The 22,140-nt window shown below is 34.8% G+C and overlaps 2 protein-coding genes across 3 annotated transcripts; both read right to left on the minus strand.

The window, feature by feature from the left end:
• Window positions 1–3,359: 3,359 nt before the first annotated feature.
• LOC145634896 (phytol kinase 1, chloroplastic-like) lies at window positions 3,360–6,811 on the minus strand. The gene is made up of 6 exons (XM_081686228.1): window positions 6,413–6,811; window positions 4,597–4,664; window positions 4,365–4,496; window positions 4,166–4,281; window positions 3,936–4,050; window positions 3,360–3,830 (listed from the first exon to the last, which is right to left on the minus strand). Exons 1-6 carry the CDS (start codon window positions 6,710–6,712, stop codon window positions 3,650–3,652), a joined length of 912 nt encoding a protein of 303 aa, XP_081542354.1. The 5' UTR covers window positions 6,713–6,811; the 3' UTR covers window positions 3,360–3,649.
• Window positions 6,812–10,487: 3,676 nt separating this feature from the next.
• LOC145636086 (cytosolic Fe-S cluster assembly factor NBP35-like) lies at window positions 10,488–16,463 on the minus strand. Of its 2 annotated transcripts, none has more exons than XM_081687539.1 (4): window positions 16,329–16,463; window positions 13,940–14,005; window positions 13,456–13,557; window positions 10,488–11,591 (listed from the first exon to the last, which is right to left on the minus strand). In XM_081687539.1, the coding sequence occupies exons 2-4, from the start codon at window positions 13,983–13,985 to the stop codon at window positions 10,675–10,677; spliced, it is 1,065 nt and encodes a 354-aa protein (XP_081543665.1). In that variant the 5' UTR covers window positions 13,986–14,005; window positions 16,329–16,463; the 3' UTR covers window positions 10,488–10,674. The 2 variants fall into 2 exon arrangements, with proteins under 2 accessions (XP_081543665.1, XP_081543666.1); XM_081687540.1 differs by lacking the exon at window positions 16,329–16,463 and adding an exon at window positions 15,505–15,616.
• Between the last annotated feature and the right edge of the window lie 5,677 nt (window positions 16,464–22,140).

Here is a 22,140-nt window from a genome sequence, read left to right on the forward strand (position 1 = left end):
TTATAATAATAATATTATTAATTATTATATTTAATATAATTGCTGGAATTACAGGTTATTATTATTGCTGGAAACAGGTTTTTTTTTTTAAAATATTATTGCACAAAAATTGGAAAAAAAAATAATAAAAAATAAAAAATTTGGTGAATAGGCACCGGTTAGGCAGCAACCGGTGCCTAAAGTATCTACCACCAATAAAAAAATTGGCGGGAGAGTAGTATTAGGCACCGGTTAACCAGTGCCTAAGTGGGCATATAGCACCGGTTAACCGGTGCCTATTATACCCTATGGCACCGGTTTTGAACCGGTGCCAAAAGCTTGGTTTTTGGCACCCCTCACATAGGCAGCGGTTCAAACCGGTGCCTTAGACCGGGTTTGAACCGCTGCCAAATGACTTTTTTCACCTAGTGAAAGTGGCTCGTAGATACAGGGGCTTCATACTATTGTGTTCCTAAGAGAGGCTATTTCATAAACTACACGTCTGGTGACTTTGGTAGTGTGAAGATGGGAAATCAGAGCTCAGCAAGCATTATTGGGTTAGGTGATATTCGTGTGAAGACAAGTGTTGGGTGCGTGCTTACATTGAAGTATGTGCGTCATATTCCTGATCTACGCCTTAATTTGCTATCTGCTAATGTTCTTGATTTACAGGAATTCTTGTTGGGTTTCGTGATGTCCAACACCACGAGGAAGCAAAACCCGACCCCAAGACCCGCACATAAATAAATGCAACTAAACATAAGCATATTAATTAACATAATTAATAACACGATTAACAAAGAGAGAGAAAGACAATCTTACCCATGTAGCGTGCTTCGCTCACTCGAGCTCTTACTTGAACAAACACGGACTCAAAAAAGGAAAGAGCCCAAAATGTGACCCCTCCAACGGAGTCCACCTGCGCGCCCAAACTTGGTCGGAATCACCGGCTAGGGTGATTCCAATACTACTAAGCAAGAGGATCTCCTTATAAGGTTTTCTCAAATATGAGATGCCTTTTATATAGTTCTTTCTCTTACAAGGAATTCTGTTTGAGTGGTCTTTGAGTATAATTCAACCATTTTGACCGAATTTGTTGCCGCTGATTCTTTATTAGCAGTTGCCTCTCTGATGTTTAGACCTTATAAAGATTTTTTAATTATATTTTCCCATGATTTATGCTTGAATTAGCTAGATAATTGCCTAAGATTCTCGGATTTTTCAAAAAAAAAAATTGCCCAAAAAATTGATTTAGGGCTTTCTTGTATGACGTATAATTGTTGAAATTAATTGTCCCATGTGAATGTATGTTGAATTGTGTGCGTTTTGATAACAAATGCATGTATTTTGGTTGAGAATTGAGCATGTTATGTTTTACCCATGAGATTTGTACGAGACCTTCAACGGTGGTTCAACCATTGTTGACCTTTTAATTATTTTATATAATAAATTTTATTGTCTAGATTATATAATCTATAATAAGTTGAATGATATCATCTATAAGTTGGATGATATCATCCATTATCTAGATGATATCATGTATTATTTTCATTATATCCTCAAAATAATCGATGATCCATTGCCTAGATGATATCATTTATAGATTGGATTATATATATTCTCTATTGGTTATATGATATCATTTGTAGGCTGGATGATGTATTCTATTAGTATGTTGGATGATACCCTCTATTGGTTATATGATATTATCTATTGTATCTTGGATAATTCTCTATTGATTCTATTATAAGAAGTATATGATATCATTTGTTTGTTCAATGATATCATATGTTTGTTTAATAATATCCTCTATTGGTTCTATGATATATTGATATACTCTATTGGTTATATGATATTTACAAATTGAGATTGTTGTTTTAAGGCTTGACTCACCAAACTATTGGTGAGGCTTCAATACCTTCTCTTGGTTCATATACATCACAAGTTTATGAAAACAAATACTATGGTTAACATTTGTCCACAAGGGTTTTAGAAATTTTTTATTTTTAATTAAACTAAGTGTTAAGTTAGGAATTAAATAGTGAAAAGTTCATCCATAATATAACTTATATATAAAGCTAAACTTTTAGTCGGGTCACGAGACAACGACACTTGGCATTCCAACCTTTCGCCATGTGTAGCGCCACATTAAATAGATTTAAATAGGCTTCATAAAATTAAAAAAAATAAAGTTAGTTTAGAATTCTATTTGGATAAAATTTTAGGATTTTTTTTTTTTTTTTTTGAAACTAGGATAAAATTGTTAGTTTGGAGTTTTATTTTCGATAAAATACCAATATTTCTGAGGTACAAATTGAATTATAATTTTTTTTAAAAAAATATTAGATTATAATTCTAAAAAATTATCAATTAAATCTAATATATATATATAAAGGGGAGTTTTTTCCCGATTTTTTAGAGAGCCACGTAGGATCTAATTTTCTCAGCGCGCCATGTAGGATTATAAATCTTAGTAGTAGCCAATTAAATAAGAGATTATTAATTTATTTTAGAATTAAATAATTTAAATGCCATGTAAGCAAAATTGGCGAATGAGATTTTTAAGTTTAAATTAATTAAATATTATATATTATCTTTTAATATTAGGAATTTTATCTAAATATATAACAAATTTTAGGCTCATAAATACAGAAAAAACATTATTTTAAAAAAATCAAACAAACCGTGCATCGCACGGGCTTCATCTAGTTTATATTTATATCACAATTATTTTGGGAGCATTGAAAGAAGTTCAAAAAGTACAACATTCATTTATAATATATCCTAATCGATTTAAATACAAAACTTCACAATCTAATATGATTTTATTACTTTATGTAGAACTATCAATCAGGTCGAATCACGAGTCATTTTGGGTCGAGTCACTTCAGGCTACAAATCAAAAAATGTTCATACTAGCACAAAGTTTTAGGTTCGAGTCAACTGAACTAGCTTAGAAAATTTTTTTGACTTGTTTTATTTCTGGGTTAATTTTTAAAACTTTCTAATAATTCAAACTTATTTTGCTATTTTTTAAAAAATTTAAATCAAGCATTTTTACCAATGTTATTATTAGTCATTATGCCTATTGCATAATTTAAAATCGTCACAAAATCACATCAATTCCTAACTAATTTTGTATCAATGATAAATTTTAAAACTTGGTATATAGATAAAAAGTTTATGTTATAGAATTATTAACAACCCGGACGTCATACAGGGCACCAAACTAGAAAAGGTCCCTATTTAAATCCCCATATAAAGGATAAAAGTCAAACTCCCGAAAAAAAAAAAAAAGCCAAACAAAACGATTTAAGTGTCAATAAAAAGTCATACGACATTAGATATTTAAAGCGGATTAAATGAGATGTTTCTTTAAAAAAAAAAAAAAAAAAAAAAGAAAAAAGGTATAGGTCGTTGTTGGCTCCCCACAAGCATCTTATGATATATGATCGATTTATGTTTACGTATCCAACTAATTCATAAATAAAATCATTAAAGTCATTACTAAAAATCAATAAAGACTTTCAGATACGCCAACAAAATTTAAAGTATAGTAACAACGGACAATGAGGGTTGGATCTTGGATGGACAAGCAACATTGTGGATGGACAAGCAACATTGAGAGTTCCTTGAGATGTTGGGGAAGAGCAGTCTTTTAGACCATAAGCTACATACAGAGGTACGCTGTAACCAGGGTTGCGAGAGGGACTGATATATTATCATCAATTTGCTCTGTTGTTGGAAGCGATTCAACAACTGTTGCTACGAAAGAAACTACTGCAACCCTTTGGGCTGTGAGATTCCAATCAAACTGGAAGTAACCCAGAACTGAAAAGTAGTAAAGCATCCTGAGGCATCAACAACAGATAGCTATGCATCAAATCACTGGGGTCAAATACAAACTCACTCTAGCACATTAATTTGAATCGTCAAGAAAGAAAGAGCAATTTTACCCCATAGATATCAAGAAACCAAAGGTAAACATTGAAATACTACCGGCCCAACTCTTTGTCTGGTTATAAGGTAACTTCACATAACCGAATTTTCTTCCCATGATATCAGCAATTCCTGTGGCTCCCATAGTTAATAGAGAAACTTTTGCAGGGAATAAAAAAAGAAGCTGGAAGGTAAACTAAGTCAAACAAAGTATCAGCTTATTTGTAAGGAAATTTGAGGACTATACCATCACCACCAGACATCATTGCCAATAACAACAGGCCAACTGGAGAATCACGCCAGAAGAAAATGGAAGATAAAGCTAGAATCAGAACATAGTATAATGGACCTCGTAGTAATTCCCTGCAATTTCGAGAAATAGCAAAATGTCACAGATACGTAATAGAGTCATCAAAAAAAATTTCTAAAGGATTTGAGAAACTTACTCAGGTTTGCCTTCTCGAGTAACAGATTTGATGAGGCCTTCATCTGTTGCAAGTGAGAGTCCATTGACCACAAGTCTCAAACCATTTATAAATGGAGCAAGAGACGCAAAATACCGAGCTTCTGGTGAGGCGCTATTCTAGATTCACATTGATGAGTTTAAAGTTTTTTTTTTTTAGAAAAAAAAAAAAAAAAGAAACCTCAATTTTCTAGATAAAGATGAAGAAGAAGTACCTGAAAAGAGGCCAGGCAGCCACAAAAAGCAACCCAGAAATTATATGCACAAGCTTTCTGCTCAAATTCTGCTCCATAGACAAGGAACTAAATTAAGAATCAATTGCCTTTGTGTTTTTTGACTTTTTTCCAATTAAAATTAGCAAATCAATGTACCACCTACTCATTGTATGCACAGGACAAGTTCGCCATCAAATACCTAACTAAAGACCCTAGGCAGGTGCAAGAGGCATGCTTCCCACAAACAAAACACAATTAAAGCTCAGCTTTAGGTTAAAGGACTTACAAGGCAACACACAAGACTTCCAATTAATTGCACGTTAATAGATAATTTTGGCCATACCATGTTCCAGAAAGACAAGAATACCAACAGCCAAAGGGATGTCAAAGCTATTAAGTTAACACATTGATAACTTCAAGCTTGTTTGCAGTTTACATCAACAAATTGACCAAATTATCATCAATCTTGTCTTGTGGGGCTATGAGAGAATGACAGACACAAAGGAAGAAAGATGAAATAATAGAGGCCAGGGTGAGATGGAATTGAATACCTTGTAATTCTAGAGGAAAATTAATGGCACTTAAATCATCTGAACCATATAATAAGTCTATAACACATCCATGATCTACATTGACAAGTATCTTTGATATAGGTACTAGAAATTAAGAACCATCAATGTTTCTTGGACCTACAGAATTTCGCCTCTCCTACACAGTTTCTGTACCATGGAGTAGGAATCTTGAGACGAACAACAAAATAAAGGTATCAATAGAATAGGGTTTTGAATAACCTGTAGCGAGACTATAGTTAATAAGACACAAATGTTGTTATTTTTGTAAACGTCGGTTATTATCACATTCATCCAAGACACATAAGTTTGCTGTTTTATTTTCCCCATATCTTTCGAAATCCATCAAGCTGCAAAACCATCCTAAATTAAGAAAGAACTAACCACTTATTCCTGGAGTATCCACAATCACATAGTTATTAAGAAAATTTTCACTTTAGCTAATGGCTAGCCTGCAAATCTTGTAAAATTGTAATAGCCGCAGTGCCTTACACTATGCACAAGGGCAAAGAACCAAAATGGTTTTATCAGAACATTTTCCTTTAATGGAACTTCTGAAAAGTAAAAAAATCTAGTATACTAGTATCTTTGAAAGGACTGCAATACTGCAAGAACAATCAATGGAACTTTACCCTTTAGTAAATCGATATTCCAAAAGATTTTAACAAAAAAGTTTCAGCATGAATTTATAAGGATACTTGTCAAGGAAATTTTCTCCAATACATTACAATTATGCCAACATACACATTCTTTGGACGCCTTATATTTGAAGAAGGCGTGCCTATTGTAGGCTAGGAAGTCATAGTTGTATGATCACAGATTCACAGGCAGTTGTTTCCATTAGACCCTTGATCCAAATGTAATATTATTACCCAAAGATAACCTAACACTAATGAAAAAACTATACAAATTCCTTTTTTTTTTTTTTTTTCTTGTATGTAACCAAAGCAAAATGGAAAACTACTACTACTTTGTAAAATTTATCACTTCTCAAGATCTTTGCTCTGCTCATTAATCAACCAAAGAGAATCACATAATTAACACCCACTAAATATAAAATCATAATTATTTAAAAAAAAAAAAAAGTTCCTAAGTTTGAATGTTCTGCACGTCTCTGATTTCTGAGCCAAAATAACATACAACCCTCATTACAGAAGAATCCAAGCCAAAACCCCAATTTAAAATTGCAAAATTTGAAGAGCAATTAACTTAAAATTAAGATTTAAAAAAAAAACTTCTAAATAAACCTGAGAGATGATTTTGCGGTGAGTGAGATTATCAAAGACAGAAACAAGAGAGTAACCACCAGTGATTAAAAAAACAGTTGCGCCAACATCCTGGAAAAGCGCAGCATCAGAAGAGAGTAATGCGCGCCTGGAAACTACTGTGGATGCTGCTGAATTATGCTTGAGTGTAGTTTTAGAGAAGGGGTAATGATGACGATGGAAATGGAAGAATGTGAGGTTAGAGTAGGAAGGACACGGTTGAGCCGTGCCGAAAGACCGTGAACAATGGTGGAGGGTGTTTAATTTCAGATGTATCGCCATTGTTGCGCCTGGAGGCTGGAGTAGTAATGGAGGTCTTTGCTGTTCTTCCCAATAATTGAATTGCGTCTTATGTTTGATTAATTATGTAGCAATAAGGGATTAAGGGGTAATGAACTAATGACCACATAATTTTAATTTGGTTAATGGCACTACGTAAGTTGTAACGGTCATTTGTACGAACTATGGAGTAATTTATATGGAGTACTCCTTCAGTCCTCCGTCTTTTTTTTTTTTTTTTTTTTTTTTTTGGAAAAAAGTCCTAAAAGGACACTAAATTTCATTAATGTAAGTCATACGTCATCTACAATTGACAATGAACGATAATGAAAACGAATTTAACAAAATCAAACAAGAATTAATCGGGGAAGGGCTAAGAATCCAAATACATAAATATAACAATTCGACATATTCTCGATTCGTTGTCTCATACAACTTTTTGAGTGGATCCGTCGTCGCTTCGCAATTTTGTGAGAAAGTAAATTCTTGTGTTGATTCCGTAACCCGAATCCGAGCCACAATCAATAGTAGCCCCGCACAACTGGAGACCAAATTAAGCACAAATAAAACCTTGTCTTTCGAAGGAGTACGAAAAACCTTGTCTTTCGAAGGAGATCGAAAAAACATTGTCTTTCGAAGGAGATAAACCCTTTCTTTCGAAGGAGACATTATTGTGACCTAAAACAAATTAAAAAGCTTAAAAGAAAATAAAGATTGGGGCTTTCCACCGGTGAAATTCGATGGAAGCCCCTTAAAATTAACAATGGAGACTAGGTTTAGGAGAGAGAGAAGAGAGAAAAGGAGGCTAGGGTTTTTTTTCCGTGGAGTATTAACTTGTTACCCTCCGTCCCTTTATTAGAAGCCTATATTTTTTTTATTATTTGAATAATAATATTAGAAATACCCTTTAAACAAAAAGACGAAACAATTGTACAAATCTTGACAAACACTACCCATAATTGGTGAGCAAGATCAAATTCGGGTTGAATTTGTTAAAAGGAGTAGTGGAGTACTGTGTTTAAAGTCAGATTTCGAGGGTTTTTTCTTTTTTAAAAAATATTTTTTAAAAGGAAATTAGAGAAATTATAGACGGTACTTTCTTCGTATTTTATTAAGTGTTACAGTTTGACCGACACATAATTTTAGGCAATTTAATTGACATAAATAAAACATGAGGGCCTTGTTTGGGAGAAAGCTAAAAGCTGAAAGCTGAAACTGATTGAGTTAGCTGATTTTGACTAGTTGATTTTATTAACTGATTTGACTAACTTATTGTATTAGCTGATTAAATAAAAATGTTTGGTAAATAGCTGATAGCTTAAAGGTGATTGAGTATGTGAAATGATCAATAAGCTAATTGTGGGGTAGGTAGTTTAGATATGATTTTAAATTAAATGAGTTTATAAGTGTCATTTCACAATAATTAATAAATAAACTAAAGAGCTTATTTAATGGAATAAGCTCTTTCAATAAGCTTACTACCAAACACTTGTATTAGCTTGTTTGACTAGTCAATCAGCTAAAGTTAGTCAAATAAGCTAATATACCCCCAATAAGCTTACTACCAAACAGGATCGAGGTAAGTGGGGTAGTTGGATTATTAAAAAAATCAATAACTATATACTCCCTCCGTTTTTTTATTTGCATCATTTTCCTTTATTGGGTGTTTTTTCTAATGCATCACTTTTTTTTTTTTTTTTATTACCTTATACTCTATTTTATCATTTCCCTCTCTTATATGGTTCCCACTAAAATAATAAAAAATATATATCCTCTCTCACATACTTTCTCTTTTATGGTCATCATCTTACATTTACTATAATAATTCATTTACCCACTCACAATATTATATTACTCTCCTAAAACTTTGTGCAATCCAAAGTGATGAAAAAAAAAAAAAAAAAAAAAAAAAAAAAAAAAAGAGCATTAAAATACATGAAAAAACAAAATTTTATATGGGGAAACTAATTTTGCACAAATATTATTGTAAATTGGTGGGTATTTTAATGCAAATGAGTCAATCATTTTGGGACTAAAATTAGGTCAAAAGGGTAGAAGTGTTGGGGACAGATGAAACAGTAAAAGTAAGATAATGACCATGAAAGAGAATGTATGTGAGAGAAGATTAATAATTATATTATTTAATTGGGGACCATGAGAGAGAGAAATGATAAAATAATTTGAATGGGGTTTAAAGTATAAGAGAAAATGATAAAATATAGTTTTTCGTATAGAGTTACCAAATATAGAAGTGATGCATTTAAAAAAAAACACCCATAAAAAAAAGTGATGCAAATAAAAAAAAAAAAATACAGGGGAGTATCTTTCTAAAATTAAACATATTGGCAACTATATATTTAAGCAAAAAAAAAAAGTATAAAGATAACATTTTTTAACATAATTTGATTTGGACGTGTTTTTAAGAAAAGACATAATAAGTACTCCGTACTACATATGTTTATTACAACAAGTTTAAATGTTTTTTTTTCTTGATTTATTTTAATTATATAATAGAAGCTACTACAAGAATTAAATGCGAATATCAAATCAACAAATGATACTATTAATTGTTATTTTCATTCTTGTACAATTTATGATTAGAATTTCAATCAATAATTAATACTCTATGAACACTTCAAAAATACTTGCCATGTTGATTATTCTTATTGTGATATTTTTCTGTCATTTTTGTAGTTTTTCAGCATTCAATTGGTAGGAATATAACATACTAAAGTCAAATTTTTTTTTTTAATATTATGTTAATTTTAAAATTAGTTATTGAAATTTACCGTAAATAGCACAGGTTCTAACCTAGTTATAAAAGAAAGATAATAGGGTTAATAGTTTATTAAAAAGTAATGAATGTGAGAGGAAAAATATAATAATAATAAAAGAAAAAGTAGTATTACATAGTTGATTTAGATGGGGACCATGAAACGAGAGAGATGTAACATTTAACCGTAGTTTTTTGAAAAAAAAAAAAGGGAAAGCATAACACTTATTAAAACACGGAGGGAGTCATGGATTTAACAAGTGGGTTTTAATTTGATTTCAGTATTAGGACTAGATATTGATATTGGGGTGCTCATCGAATGAGTCCATCATTCAAGAGTCAGTACTTTACTAGACTCGAAAACTTTTTACACATGCTCAACTTGTGCTCGTCACTTACTAAAAGTTAATAATAGCTTGCTCGACTTGTGCTCATTAAAAGTTTCAAGAGGAATCGATTAGCTCGATCTTCTCATTAAAATTTAGGTTCTTCTAGCTATCATGGACATTATTATTAGAAAATTACTCAACAATTTTTTTTATAAGAAAATTACTCAACAATATTATTAGAAAATTTTTTTAATAACGTTGTTTTGAAAAAATAATATATTAATAAAATGTGTTATCAAATTGCTCACGAGCATATCAATTTGAGCTAAAGCTTGTTCAATTCATGATTATCATTGTTTCAAATCTAGCCGAGTTGAGTCAAATAATCGAATAAAGTCAAGTTTGATTTGCTCGCGACTACTTAACTCGATAAGATTATTAAACCCTACAGCTTCCAGATGCGAAACACTTACGAACAAGTCCTCAACTATTATCAAGCGTTTCCTAAAATTTAGGCCAACGTATAGTATCCTCTTAACATTTTGGAATTTTGGAATGCCCTGCGTCCCTGGCCCTACCTACAACATACAAAGTACATGTACGGGAGCAGCTGAGCTGCAGAGCACAATATTGTATCGCTTCCAAACATACTAAACTCAGCATTGATAGCTGTAGATATAGTCAAAGCAGGTAATGTGTCGGATTTTGTTTAATTAGCAAAAATTGATACAAGTAGGGTAAAAACATATATAGTCACACCAATTACACAAAGCAAAGAAAAGGTCAGGGGCATTCATATAGATATGCTCCCATTCAACTAAACGACTATCCTTAACTTATCAGAACAGACAAAAGATAATACTCTATACACCATTCTCTGCTGCTCTTTTCGGGATAAGTTTTTCTATGATGCTCTTTAGTGCAGGAGCACTTGCAGTGCATTTCTGATCTTCAAAACAGGATTTGCCTTCTTCAGCTGCCTTGCATAATTGGGGATCCAATGGCACTTTACCTAGAAAAGGGACCCCCATTTCTTGACACATCTTCATGGCACCACCACCACTACTGTCAAAAACTTCGCTATATGCCATAAAATTCAGTAACTCGGGTGCTCTCTCTTTCATGTATTGCAAAGCCCATTCGGTGACATCGCTTTGTTCACTAGTCCCTGACTGCTTCAAGAATTTAATATCTCTCAATGGTTGGCATAAGCCACTCATGTTCTCTACCACCCCAAGGACCTTAATACCGACTTTTTTGCAGAAGCTTACTTCTTTCCGTACATCAATCAAAGATACTTGCTGTGGAGTTGTGACAATAATTGCACCATCTATGCCAGTCTCTAGAAGGCATTGAACAATTGAAATGTGTTCATCAGAGGTGCCCGGTGGAGCATCGACCACAAGATAATCAAGTTCTCCCCAATACACATCCTTGAGAAACTGCTTGATAAGACCATTCTTGCGAGGGCCCCTCCAGATGACAGCTTCATCTGGATTAGGAAGCATGAACCCGATGGACATGACACCAAGGTTGGACTCAACGTAACAAGGAGACCATCCAAGATTGCTCTGATGGATGTCTTGCCCTTCTAGGCCAAGCATTTTTGGTATACTCGGTCCACAGATGTCTATGTCAAGTAAACCGACCTGGTAATCCATGGCTGCTAAGGCAAATGAAAGCTGAGCAGAGAATGTGCTCTTGCCAACCCCTCCCTTGCCTGACAAAACCAGTATTTTGTGCTTCACTGTTGCCATTCTCTCTGCTATTGGAAGCAAGTCTGCAAAAGGATGGAAAAACATAACCATTAGAGGTCTTGGAATGATAACATTTGAACATACCATATTTCACAGTGAAAAAAAAAAAAAAAAAAAAAAAAAAAAAAAAAAAAAAAAAAAAAAAACAGGCCACAAAGAACCAACATATCTAATATAACATTACCTAGTCCAACAACAAGAGAGCAAGGGTATCATTAATAAAACAACAACAAAGCCTTAATAGCAAAATGATTTGAGATTGGCTAACATGAATTGTCATATGGATTTGTCAGACAAAGAAAAAAGGACATGGCAAGATAACCAATTGAAAAAGTTTGAATAATGGTGAAAGTGAGCAAGAATATCATTGATAGTAAATAAAACCTTATTTATACAATCAGTTAAACAAGTCAGGGGGGAATTTTATTTTCTTTATTTAGTCCTCATATGTGCCACCACTATGTTCTCTGCCTCTCTGGAACCCAATCTGGATGACAACAGCCCCACTAAAGCCTAGATGGTGGCCAACTGCTAGGAGAAACAGACAAATCCAGTCAAACAAAATTCTTATTCTCTATCAGAGTCATGGAAGAAATGCCTATGGAGAGATCACCTGACAATTAAGGTGTATGTCACAAGCATTTGGGAGGGAATTGAACAAGATCAGTACCCAAAGCTCATAAATTATAGGCAAAGTGACTAAAAAGTCTGTTGTAATGCAAGAGGCTGCAAATTTAAGCATTCACCAAGGTAGATAGCAAGTTCAAGGCCTAAATCCCTCTGTAAATAAAATTGTACTAGATGGCATTTGTCTCAGTATTGTAGTATGCATAAAGATCTAGCAAACAAGTCAACGGCATGTTCAAATTTCAAGTCAATGTTAAGTTAAAGAAGTAAAGAAAGAAGCCTAAGGTGAAGGGACATGAGCACAAACAAGGAGGTAGTGCATCAATGGAGCAAAAACAATAGTAGCATGGCAAGGGTCAAACAAAGGAGCATGTCATGGAATATTAGGAAGCTTGCAGACAAAAGGTTGTTGTCACCTAAAGTATATGACAAGTTGACAACTAACAAGATTAACAAATTAGTACATTGTTTGATATTCTACAACCCACTCAGTCCACCAACCAAAATACTATACTTATCTGTCGACCATCAATATAAAATTCAGCCAATATTAACAACACAGATATACAATGGCTTATGTAGAGGAGCTATAATGCAGTGTCAATGTTATTGGATGTATCCATGAGGCATCATAAGATGATGAACAGACTATAAAATTAGTAAAAACACACCAAGAAATATGCAGTTTCAATCCAAAAAACCATGTCCACACCAGTGACCCAAACAACTACATAGCATTCTGACAAAAATAAACACACAACAAATCAATAACATTCAAAGATGTTAAAGAGACTAAAGTAGCCAAGCATGGTAATTATTCATCTCTTTCCCAGCGAGAAGCTCATGCCAAATCAAATGTCTCAAATGTGCAGTCACCCAAGCTCCTACAAGTATAGGGCGCACAACATAAAAACAAAATGTACACCAGTGGAATGCAGTTCCAAGAAAACCAATGCTCAAATTGTGCCATTTCATGGAATAATATAGGTTAATTCGAAGTTTCAAATTACAAAATATACTCATTTTTTTTTTGTAACATTAACATCATAAATTAATAAAGATCTAAAATATTGAAAATGTTCCATTTGACATCTTCATGTCTCTTTAAAATTTGAGCAAAAAAGCTATACCTCACTCCAATATCAAGTGGCAGGTGTTTGAATTTCAAAGCACAAAATATTTCAAGATTGTTTAACACTCTAATCAATCTCGATAACAATCCGCTTATACAGCATCTAGTATCTAACAGCATATGTTTACCTGGATCAGGGCCTTTGGGTGCAGTGGCACAAATTTGTTGATTTGGGCAACCTTGGCAGGCATCTGACTTTCCTGCTTCTTCAGATTGAGTACCTGGGCAGTCTGATAGCAAAAAAGACACTACAGATATTAACAAGTAGACTAAGATATAAACCTCAATAACTATTGTAGCTTCAGGACAGTTTAATACAGGACTTGTTTGGTAAATGGAACCAGGCTACAGCCTTTTTTGATCACTGTTACTTTCTTATAAAGTCAAACAGCCAAAAGTATATATTTTGTCAAAGGCAATTTTAGCTAAATGTATAAACTAACTGCAGAAACTTATTTACCTGCTTTTTTAGCCAAAATTGAAATGCTTGGTTAGTAACTTAGTATAAACATTAACACTGATCAAATGGACCAGCCAACCCCAAACAGATCATTGCTAAATTAAACAAGGCCAATATATAGAAACAACGGATAAGAAAATGAGGAAACTTACGTTCATTTGCATCTTCAGGAATTTCACCGTTCCCACTATTCTCCATTACTTACAGCTGTAAAACTTCTGTAGTTACAATACAAATAAATTTCATCAGAAACAACAAAAGACATAATCCCAAAAAGATATGTGCTTGGCCAACATGTGTGGTCATAACTCATAAGGAACCATCCTCGAAATATGAAGCAAGAAAAATAGAAAGTGAGAGAGTGAAAGTTGGAGAAGCCGAGAGAATACACAAGGAGCAAGAAAACGAGGGTGGTGTAAAGTGGAAACTCAACAAAGAACTCCTCTTGGTCTTCTCTAACTCTTTGTCTACTCCTCACAATCTGATAACTTTGCCACTCTTTTAAACCTTCTATCTAGTTTGCCTTATTCTAAACTATGAGTCTAAGACATAAAAAGGGCCATGTGTAAAACTATGATGTATCCCAATTGCAATAAATAACCCACTTGTCTTTCCAATACTCTACTACTCTAGTCCAAACAACTGCATAAACGTCCTAATTATATCAATATATATCCACAAGATATCTTTCTTTGTTACAGCCCACCAAAGCACTTCCACCTTTCTGAATCATGAAAACCAGAAGTAAATCATTCTTATCTTAAAAGATTCCCTTATACTGTTATACATTTCCTCTAAGATAATACAATAAAGATTTTGAAATGGAAACAAACAAAAGATAAAAAGGAAATCGGAAACAGTTAACATTTCAAGCAATACCATTGAACTTTTTGCTTGCAGATTCTAAAGAAATTTTATAAAATAAAAATATAATTTCATAGATAATGCGACAAGCCTATGACTAAGGAATCTCCTAAACTGACTAAATTTGGACCTTAATTGTACATTCCCTTAAGGAAAAAATATATTATCAAATAAGATGTCATTAGACTTATATTAATATTAATATTTACTTTTCAAATGTGAATTTTCATAATTATAAGTACAAAATTAAAGATATTTAGTGATAAACAAACATAAATAAACAGTTATTTGCTTACATAAGTTGAACTAAACATCACCTAATTGATAAAACAAGTTCCAAGCTTGCCTACAATAAAAAGTGATACTATCTTTTTATTTATGATTGTTTGCTCATCACCCATTCCATTGAAACTTTGATGCAAGAGAACCCGAAGGCTACAATAATCATGACATATCCCTTAGACCAATACCAGAAATATTTTTATACATATCTAATATGAGCACACACCTACTGTAATACACCTGTTACCAACCAATAAGTATTTAGACAAAATGATGGTATTCAACCAAAAACTGACAAAGTTCTCCACATTTTGGACAACTGAGAAATAGGACAGATTTCCTATTTTAAAATCAACAAGGCAACAACACATTGCCAAATTCAAAACCTGTCAACTTTAAGCAGAAGTGTCCCTAGATTAGAAAGTGTTACATCCACAATTAACTTGAAGGTAGGCCTAACCAGCCACAAGATTTTAGTCCAACCAAAAGGCTACAAACCCTTATATAGTCTAATTTGATAAATTTAAAATAAATTAACAAAAAATTTATTTATTAAACAAACAAAAAACACCTGCTTCTAAGTATAGTGGATTTTTAATTCACTGTACTCAATCCCACCAATCCAATATCAACTGCTTCCCCTGTGATTATCCCAAGCTTGCTGTAGATTTTGGGATGGACGCAAAGCAAAACATAAAACACTACCATCAACAAAAACTGGGTATCACCACTTTATTTTACTCAAAATAATTACCTCAAAAATATCCAGACGAATAACGGAAATACAATAAGCAACAACCCACTTCAACATCAGATTCTATCTTTTCAGTCACCATTACGGTTCATATTAGAAATGAATAAAGAAACAAGAGCACATTAATGACTCTCACATATAATTACAAAATTCAAATCTTTTCACAATTTCCAAAATACAACCACTAGTAAAAATTTATAAACATAACATTAAAATCAAAATTTCCTTACCTCAATCAAAATATTCGATTTATTCGAAAGTATAAGAGTAAGAAGACCCAACCAATCCTATATCAAGTCGACCTTTACATCAATTATTTCTAATTCATTATCTCACCAATCAATCAAACTCAATCTATATTGTTTTAATTAAAGCAATGAACGTCAATACGTAATTTCATAGATAAATTCTAACATAAAAGGGGTCTGCATTACATCAGCAACAAAATTTAATTCTTATCAAATTGATATTTGATTCAATTATAAAATGTCACATAATTTAGTTTTCTAGCAACATAATAGCTGGTTATGAGATTTTCGAACCCTAAACTTACTGCAATACAATTAAATTAAATTAAATAAATCAAAGATAAACCCTAGGTTGTGGAATTGATATGATGATTACAAAAAGAAACAACTTACCTCAGTAGCTGCTTAGATGGAGGATACAAGTACAAAGTATTAGAGGGCGCCTCAATGGAGTATGTCAAGTGCGCTTCAATTGAAAACTGAGAGACAGATACGTTTATCGGGTATATTTTTTTATTCACAATTACGGAGTACAGCAAACCAATGGGTCGGAGCCCCATTCAAAAACCCGACCCACATGTTAATAAAGATTATACAGCATGTTAATCTGGTGAGTGGTGACAAATCCTCACACACATAGCAAATTCAAAACACATATCAACATTCAACAGTCAATTTTCCATGAACAAACGCAATACCATGAATTTGAGCACGAAATACACTACAAATTTTGTACAAACGCTATACCACGATAAATTGTTTCCACAATTAGCACAATTAGCACGAAATACACTATCAATTGGATTACCACAAATTACAACGAAATTAAACTCGCATGAGAATAGAAATTACCTGAGATTGAAGGCTTAAACTCCCTTGAACTCGAGTGAACAGGAGAAAGAAAGCAAATCTAAGAGAGAGAGAGAGAGAGAGAGGAAGAGCGGAGTGGGCATACATTGATTGCAGAGCCATTATCAACCAGGCTCATAGGAACATTCGTCTGCCTACACACCACAGTGAGGTGTAAGGCTTTGTTATGTTGGTCCCCTTCCGGGAGCAAATCCTTGTCAGAAAAGGAAATCAAATTATTAGTACTTGGCAACTCAGTAGTGAGAAAGTTGACCAGTCCTTGAGGAGTCATATCATCATTAACTCCTATTTTCACCAGAGCATTCATCACAGCCTTTCGATGCTCGTGAGAGGTGGCCAAAAGCTTCCATACATTCATTTCCACCTTGGTCTTTTGTAATTGTTTGACCACATCGTTGTTCACAGGATCGATGGGATCAACTATTGGATGTGATTGCGGTGGAGGTGGAGGTGGACTAGGTTGTTGCAACCATCCACTTCTGGTGAGAATCTTGACCTCAAGGTCTCCCCAAACATCTTCACTTGTGCCAAGAGATGAACAGGCTATATCCTTGAGATAGACATCTTCATCATCACTATCCCAAATTCCATTCACTTCTTCATAACTCGAGACAAATACAACTTCCGGCAAAGGTTCATTCACAGGTTGAATGAGTATTGAAGGATCAAAGGAGACTTCATCTCCCATGATAGCCAAAGCATCAGAAAGAGGACCTGTTTGAATGTTAGGCTTCTTGCCCCCTGGAGGGACAGGAAGTTGATTAGCATCAATTAGGTCTTGGATCGCATCCTTCAACCTCCAACACTTCTCAGTATTATGACCCTTGCCTTGATGAAACTTGCAATAAGCATTGGGGTCATAGCTAGCGTATCTATTCTCTGGTCGAGGTTCTGGAAATGGTCCAATTGGCATAATCAGTCCTTGACCATGCAAACGGTCAAAAGCAGCATCATAAGTCATTCCCAAAGGCGTGTAAACCATCCTTCGCCTTTGGAATCTTTAAGGAGGAGCATTAAGGGCTAGCACATCATTGATATTGATATTGTTGGTAGCATTATTGGGCTTGGAAGACGAAGAAGAAGGAGTGTCATTCTTCTTATTTTTCCAAGTGTTGTTATTATTGTTGCGACCAGCAGTCTTCATCAGTTCGTCCTCGATATTGATCCCAATATCCTATACAGCTTCAAAGGTACTCAGTGGCAGAAACTTCAAGTGTTGCTTGTACTTATGAGTCAGATTGGCAATGAACAAGCGAACCATCTCTTTTTCCTTGGGGGGGATCCACCAAGAGCGCGGATGTTTCCCTCCACCTGCTTAAGTAAGTGGTGAAGCCTTCATTCTCTTTCTGTTTGAGAATGGAGAGTTAACGTTCAGAAGTCTTGGCCTTAATGTTACACTTGTAACGATTCATAAAGCTTTCAGCAACATCCTCCCAGGTCGCAACATGTTTGGATACCAAAGAGTAGAACCACTGTTGACAGGCATGCTCCAAGGAAAGAGGGAACACTGTAGGGAAGAGTGTCACATCTACTCCCTTAAGAGCCATGGTTGCAGAAAAAGCCTTCAAATGGGAAAGCGGATTATCAGTAGGCTTGAACTTAGGAATGTCAACAGTGGAAAACTTCTCAGGAAGCTTGTCTCTTATGGACGAAGAGGCGACCAGTTGTTCCACATAAGTGAATTCTTCAGAAATTTTACTCACCTGTTCCTTAATCTTGTCCATTGCAGCGGCAGTGACATTGTTTTGATTGTCATGCTCTACCGTGTTGACTCTAGTGGTGAGTGTTTGCATCATGTTAGACAACATTTCAATTGTCCTGTTGATGTTCTTAATATCTTCCTTAGTAGCCATTGGTTGAAAGAAGACTGGAGATGGATCTTGTGGAGATGATTGTGGTGGTTTCCTTATACGCCTCTTTGGTATAAGAGGTTGTTGAGGCATTGACTTGAACCGTAAAAATCTCCCCCTGCTCCTTGACCAAGTGCTGTGACACCGAAACAAACACACCTTTAATGACCAAACTTAACCTTAACCCATCCGGAAAAAATAAAAAATTGAATTTTGAAATTCTATTTATTTTTTGTTTTTTTTTTTACAAAAAATGGGAGGATACTATCCGACTTACTTCGAAAAAAAAAAAAACCACGCAAAAGACTACCCTAAAATAATACATTCATGAAATGGTGCATGACTAACGGAATAAAGTGTGTGAACACGACATGTGAGTGATTAAGTGAGGTTATGGACGCGTGTTATGACCGTACAGCTAGACATGACACCAAACTGGACACATAAACCACATACGTACGCATAAAAACTGACAGGACAGTTCCCCTGGGCACCATGTCACGATACTGACTGTCGTGACACGGTGCAATCTACCGTCAGACGGTAGAAAACGCCGTTTCACAGCACTGTTCACCGTAGCACGGCAGGACTAGCCGTGACACGGTGCTCAGTTCCAGGTCTTTTTTGTGATTTTTTTCCAGATTTTAGTCAATTTTAGGTCCGTACTAATTACTAATTGGAAGTAAAAACCCTCGGTCATGGGTTAAACAAAAAAAAGTAAACACATGAAGGTTAGCACCAAACAAACCATGTAGCATTTAATCACGATGATGTAAAAAAAGTTCGCAACCTAGGGTCAAGATCTATGTTCAACTATTGGTCAAGCTTTGGGTGTCAAAAGGGTACCATGGTTAAGAGTTTGGACGCGTTAGCAAGGTAGCCTCCCTTGAGGGTGTATGCCAACGGGCGGCTCCGCGAGTTCGTGATGAAATCGAACTCGACTCCATGGTTTGGGTGGATTTAATAACTCGGATGAACCTTATTGCCATGAGAGTTTTTGGGTTGATAGAGCTTAAATCCCCCGGGGCTAAGACGCATGTAGAACACACACGTTTTTTCAGAAAAATCGAAGGAAGTTGACTGTGAGAAGATAAAACAAGCCACCGGACTGATTTTAGGACTGCCGTGACACGACAGAGATTCCCGTGCCACGGTACTGCACACCGTTAGACGGTGCACTGTACCGTGCAGACACGGCAGATTCTGCCATGGCACGGCAGTCAGAAAATCTGACTGGTGCCCTGTTTTCCTTCGTACGCAATCAAGTTATTCAATTTCTCCTATGGGACAGACCTAAATGCGACGTTAAAACGTCTATGCATATGCAAAAATGCCAAATTAATCACAGAAATATTTTTCAAGAATCTTTCAAGTCTCATCCACTCATCTTAATTAAATACCGATCACTCAAATCGATAAATAACCAAGAATCCTCCCCAGTGGAGTCGCCAAATTGTAGGCGTCGCTCGAAGTGCGCCTACATTAAAGCATGTGTGAATATGCTTGGCACTCATAGGAAGTGGGAATTGACATAATACGATTAGGGACAAGGCAAGTAGGGAGCCGCCAACAAGTTTTTAAGGAACTTGTAAACCGTTCACGGATCATAAAAGGCAACCACGATAAAGGGACAACGAAGGCAACAACGATTGACCCGTGAAGGTTACACCCCATTCATAATCCATGAGATTACTAACTCCATATGGTTCGGAACCACGAAAGGAGGATCGGGGATGATGGTACGAAGTGAGTCATGGAGTCACATTCGCCCGTATTGGCCTCTACTCGATTCTTATAGTGAAAAGTGATTCCTGCGATCTCAAAGGCATACAAACAGAGATTCAATTTGCTCCAAACTATTAATATGCTAAATTGGTTGAATATTAATGCAACATATAATTCTAAAATATTGTGATCACTTGAATTAATAACAAGATTAAAAAGGAACCTAAACCGGTCGTCCAAATTATCTTATTAGGCGCGATTTTCAATTACATATTCCCTTTAAACATGCAATGTAGTGATCATAATAATAATAATAGAATAAACATTAATATTGGAAGCAATTTAACAATAATAATTCCAACAATATACAATCGTTAGAAAAATAATAGAAATAAAAGGAACATAATTCTTACTTTGATTCTGTTTGCTTGCAACTACAAAATAATAAACGAGTTAGTAACTTCAAGGAAATAATAATAAAACAATAATTAAATTAAATTAAGTAAAGTAGAGTTGATTTGGGGCCAAACCCTCAAACAGTTCTACTTTTCACGCCTTGGCTTAAGGACAAAACCACGAGTAAAGTATGGACTCCTGGGAGTGCTTGAAGGAGGAATTTTGAAAGAATAAGGGTAGGCTAGTGTTTAGGCTAGAGCATAGAAGAGAGAAAAAAATAGAGAATTAATTGATGCCCCGTTGTAGACACCCATTTGTGTCTCCCCAAAACCAAACCCAGTGATGAGTACCTTTCACGTCGAATCATAATCGAATGAAACGAAAGTGTGGAAAGTCTAGTGTTGCGGAAAGTTTTTATTTCTTTTCTCTTCTCTCTGTTTTTGAAAACTTTATTTTAAGAAAACAGCCAATCCAGTTTGGTTGGTCCATGATATGGGTCCAATAGTAGTGTAGTTGGATGGGGCTTGCAAAGACCTTTCCAACGATATATTATAAGCCCAATTCCGATGAATATTGAGGAAGTTATGGCCAATTTACTAAACTGGGCCCGGTTTGAGCTTTATGTGCGGCCCAATGATCTAGGGGAGGGCCTAATATGATTTATCCTTCCTAATGCAATTATGAATGGTTTTAGTCTTCTAGAATCTTCTAGAAGGTTCTTTTCATTCCTAATTCAATTAGCATTGATAAGTTGACTTTGTTGACTTTTCAGAGTTTTAATCAAAATCAAATAGCATTTTCGAAGGAATTATATTATTTTATCCTCCAGTACGGTAAACTTATCGGATTTTCGAAAACGCGTAGAATCAAGACTGGCGTCCAACCCCAAGCCTTGGCGCCTGGAACCAGGCTTGGCGCCAGACACTAGCCATTAGCGCCTGGCGCTAGCCACTGGTGCTTGGCGCCAGCTAGCCAGGGTTGGCGCCAACCTTGTTTCCTGAGCGTCAGACTCTTTTTTGTTAAATTATCTTTTTTGGCTGATTTTCTCTATAAATATCGTATCAAAAACTCCGTTTTCATTGACGAATTCATCATCTACATCTACATTCACCAATTCTCCTCATTCACAAGTTTTAATTAGCATTCTTTAATTCTTCAATTCTTTCTTACTTTGTTTTCATACAAAATTCCGCATTCACAAGATCTAGAAACACCTAGCCATATTCGAAGTTGCCTTCGCCCTAGACGTGAAAGGTTTAATTTCTGAGGGTTTGGTCCCAAATCTCTCTTTCAATTATTTAATTTAATTGCTTTGTTTATTATTTTCCTTGAAGTTACTAACGTGTGTATTTTGTTATTAGAAA

This window comes from Chenopodium album, chromosome 6, assembly GCF_948465745.1.
Source record: "Chenopodium album chromosome 6, dcCheAlbu1.1, whole genome shotgun sequence".
NCBI lineage: Eukaryota > Viridiplantae > Streptophyta > Magnoliopsida > Caryophyllales > Amaranthaceae > Chenopodium > Chenopodium album.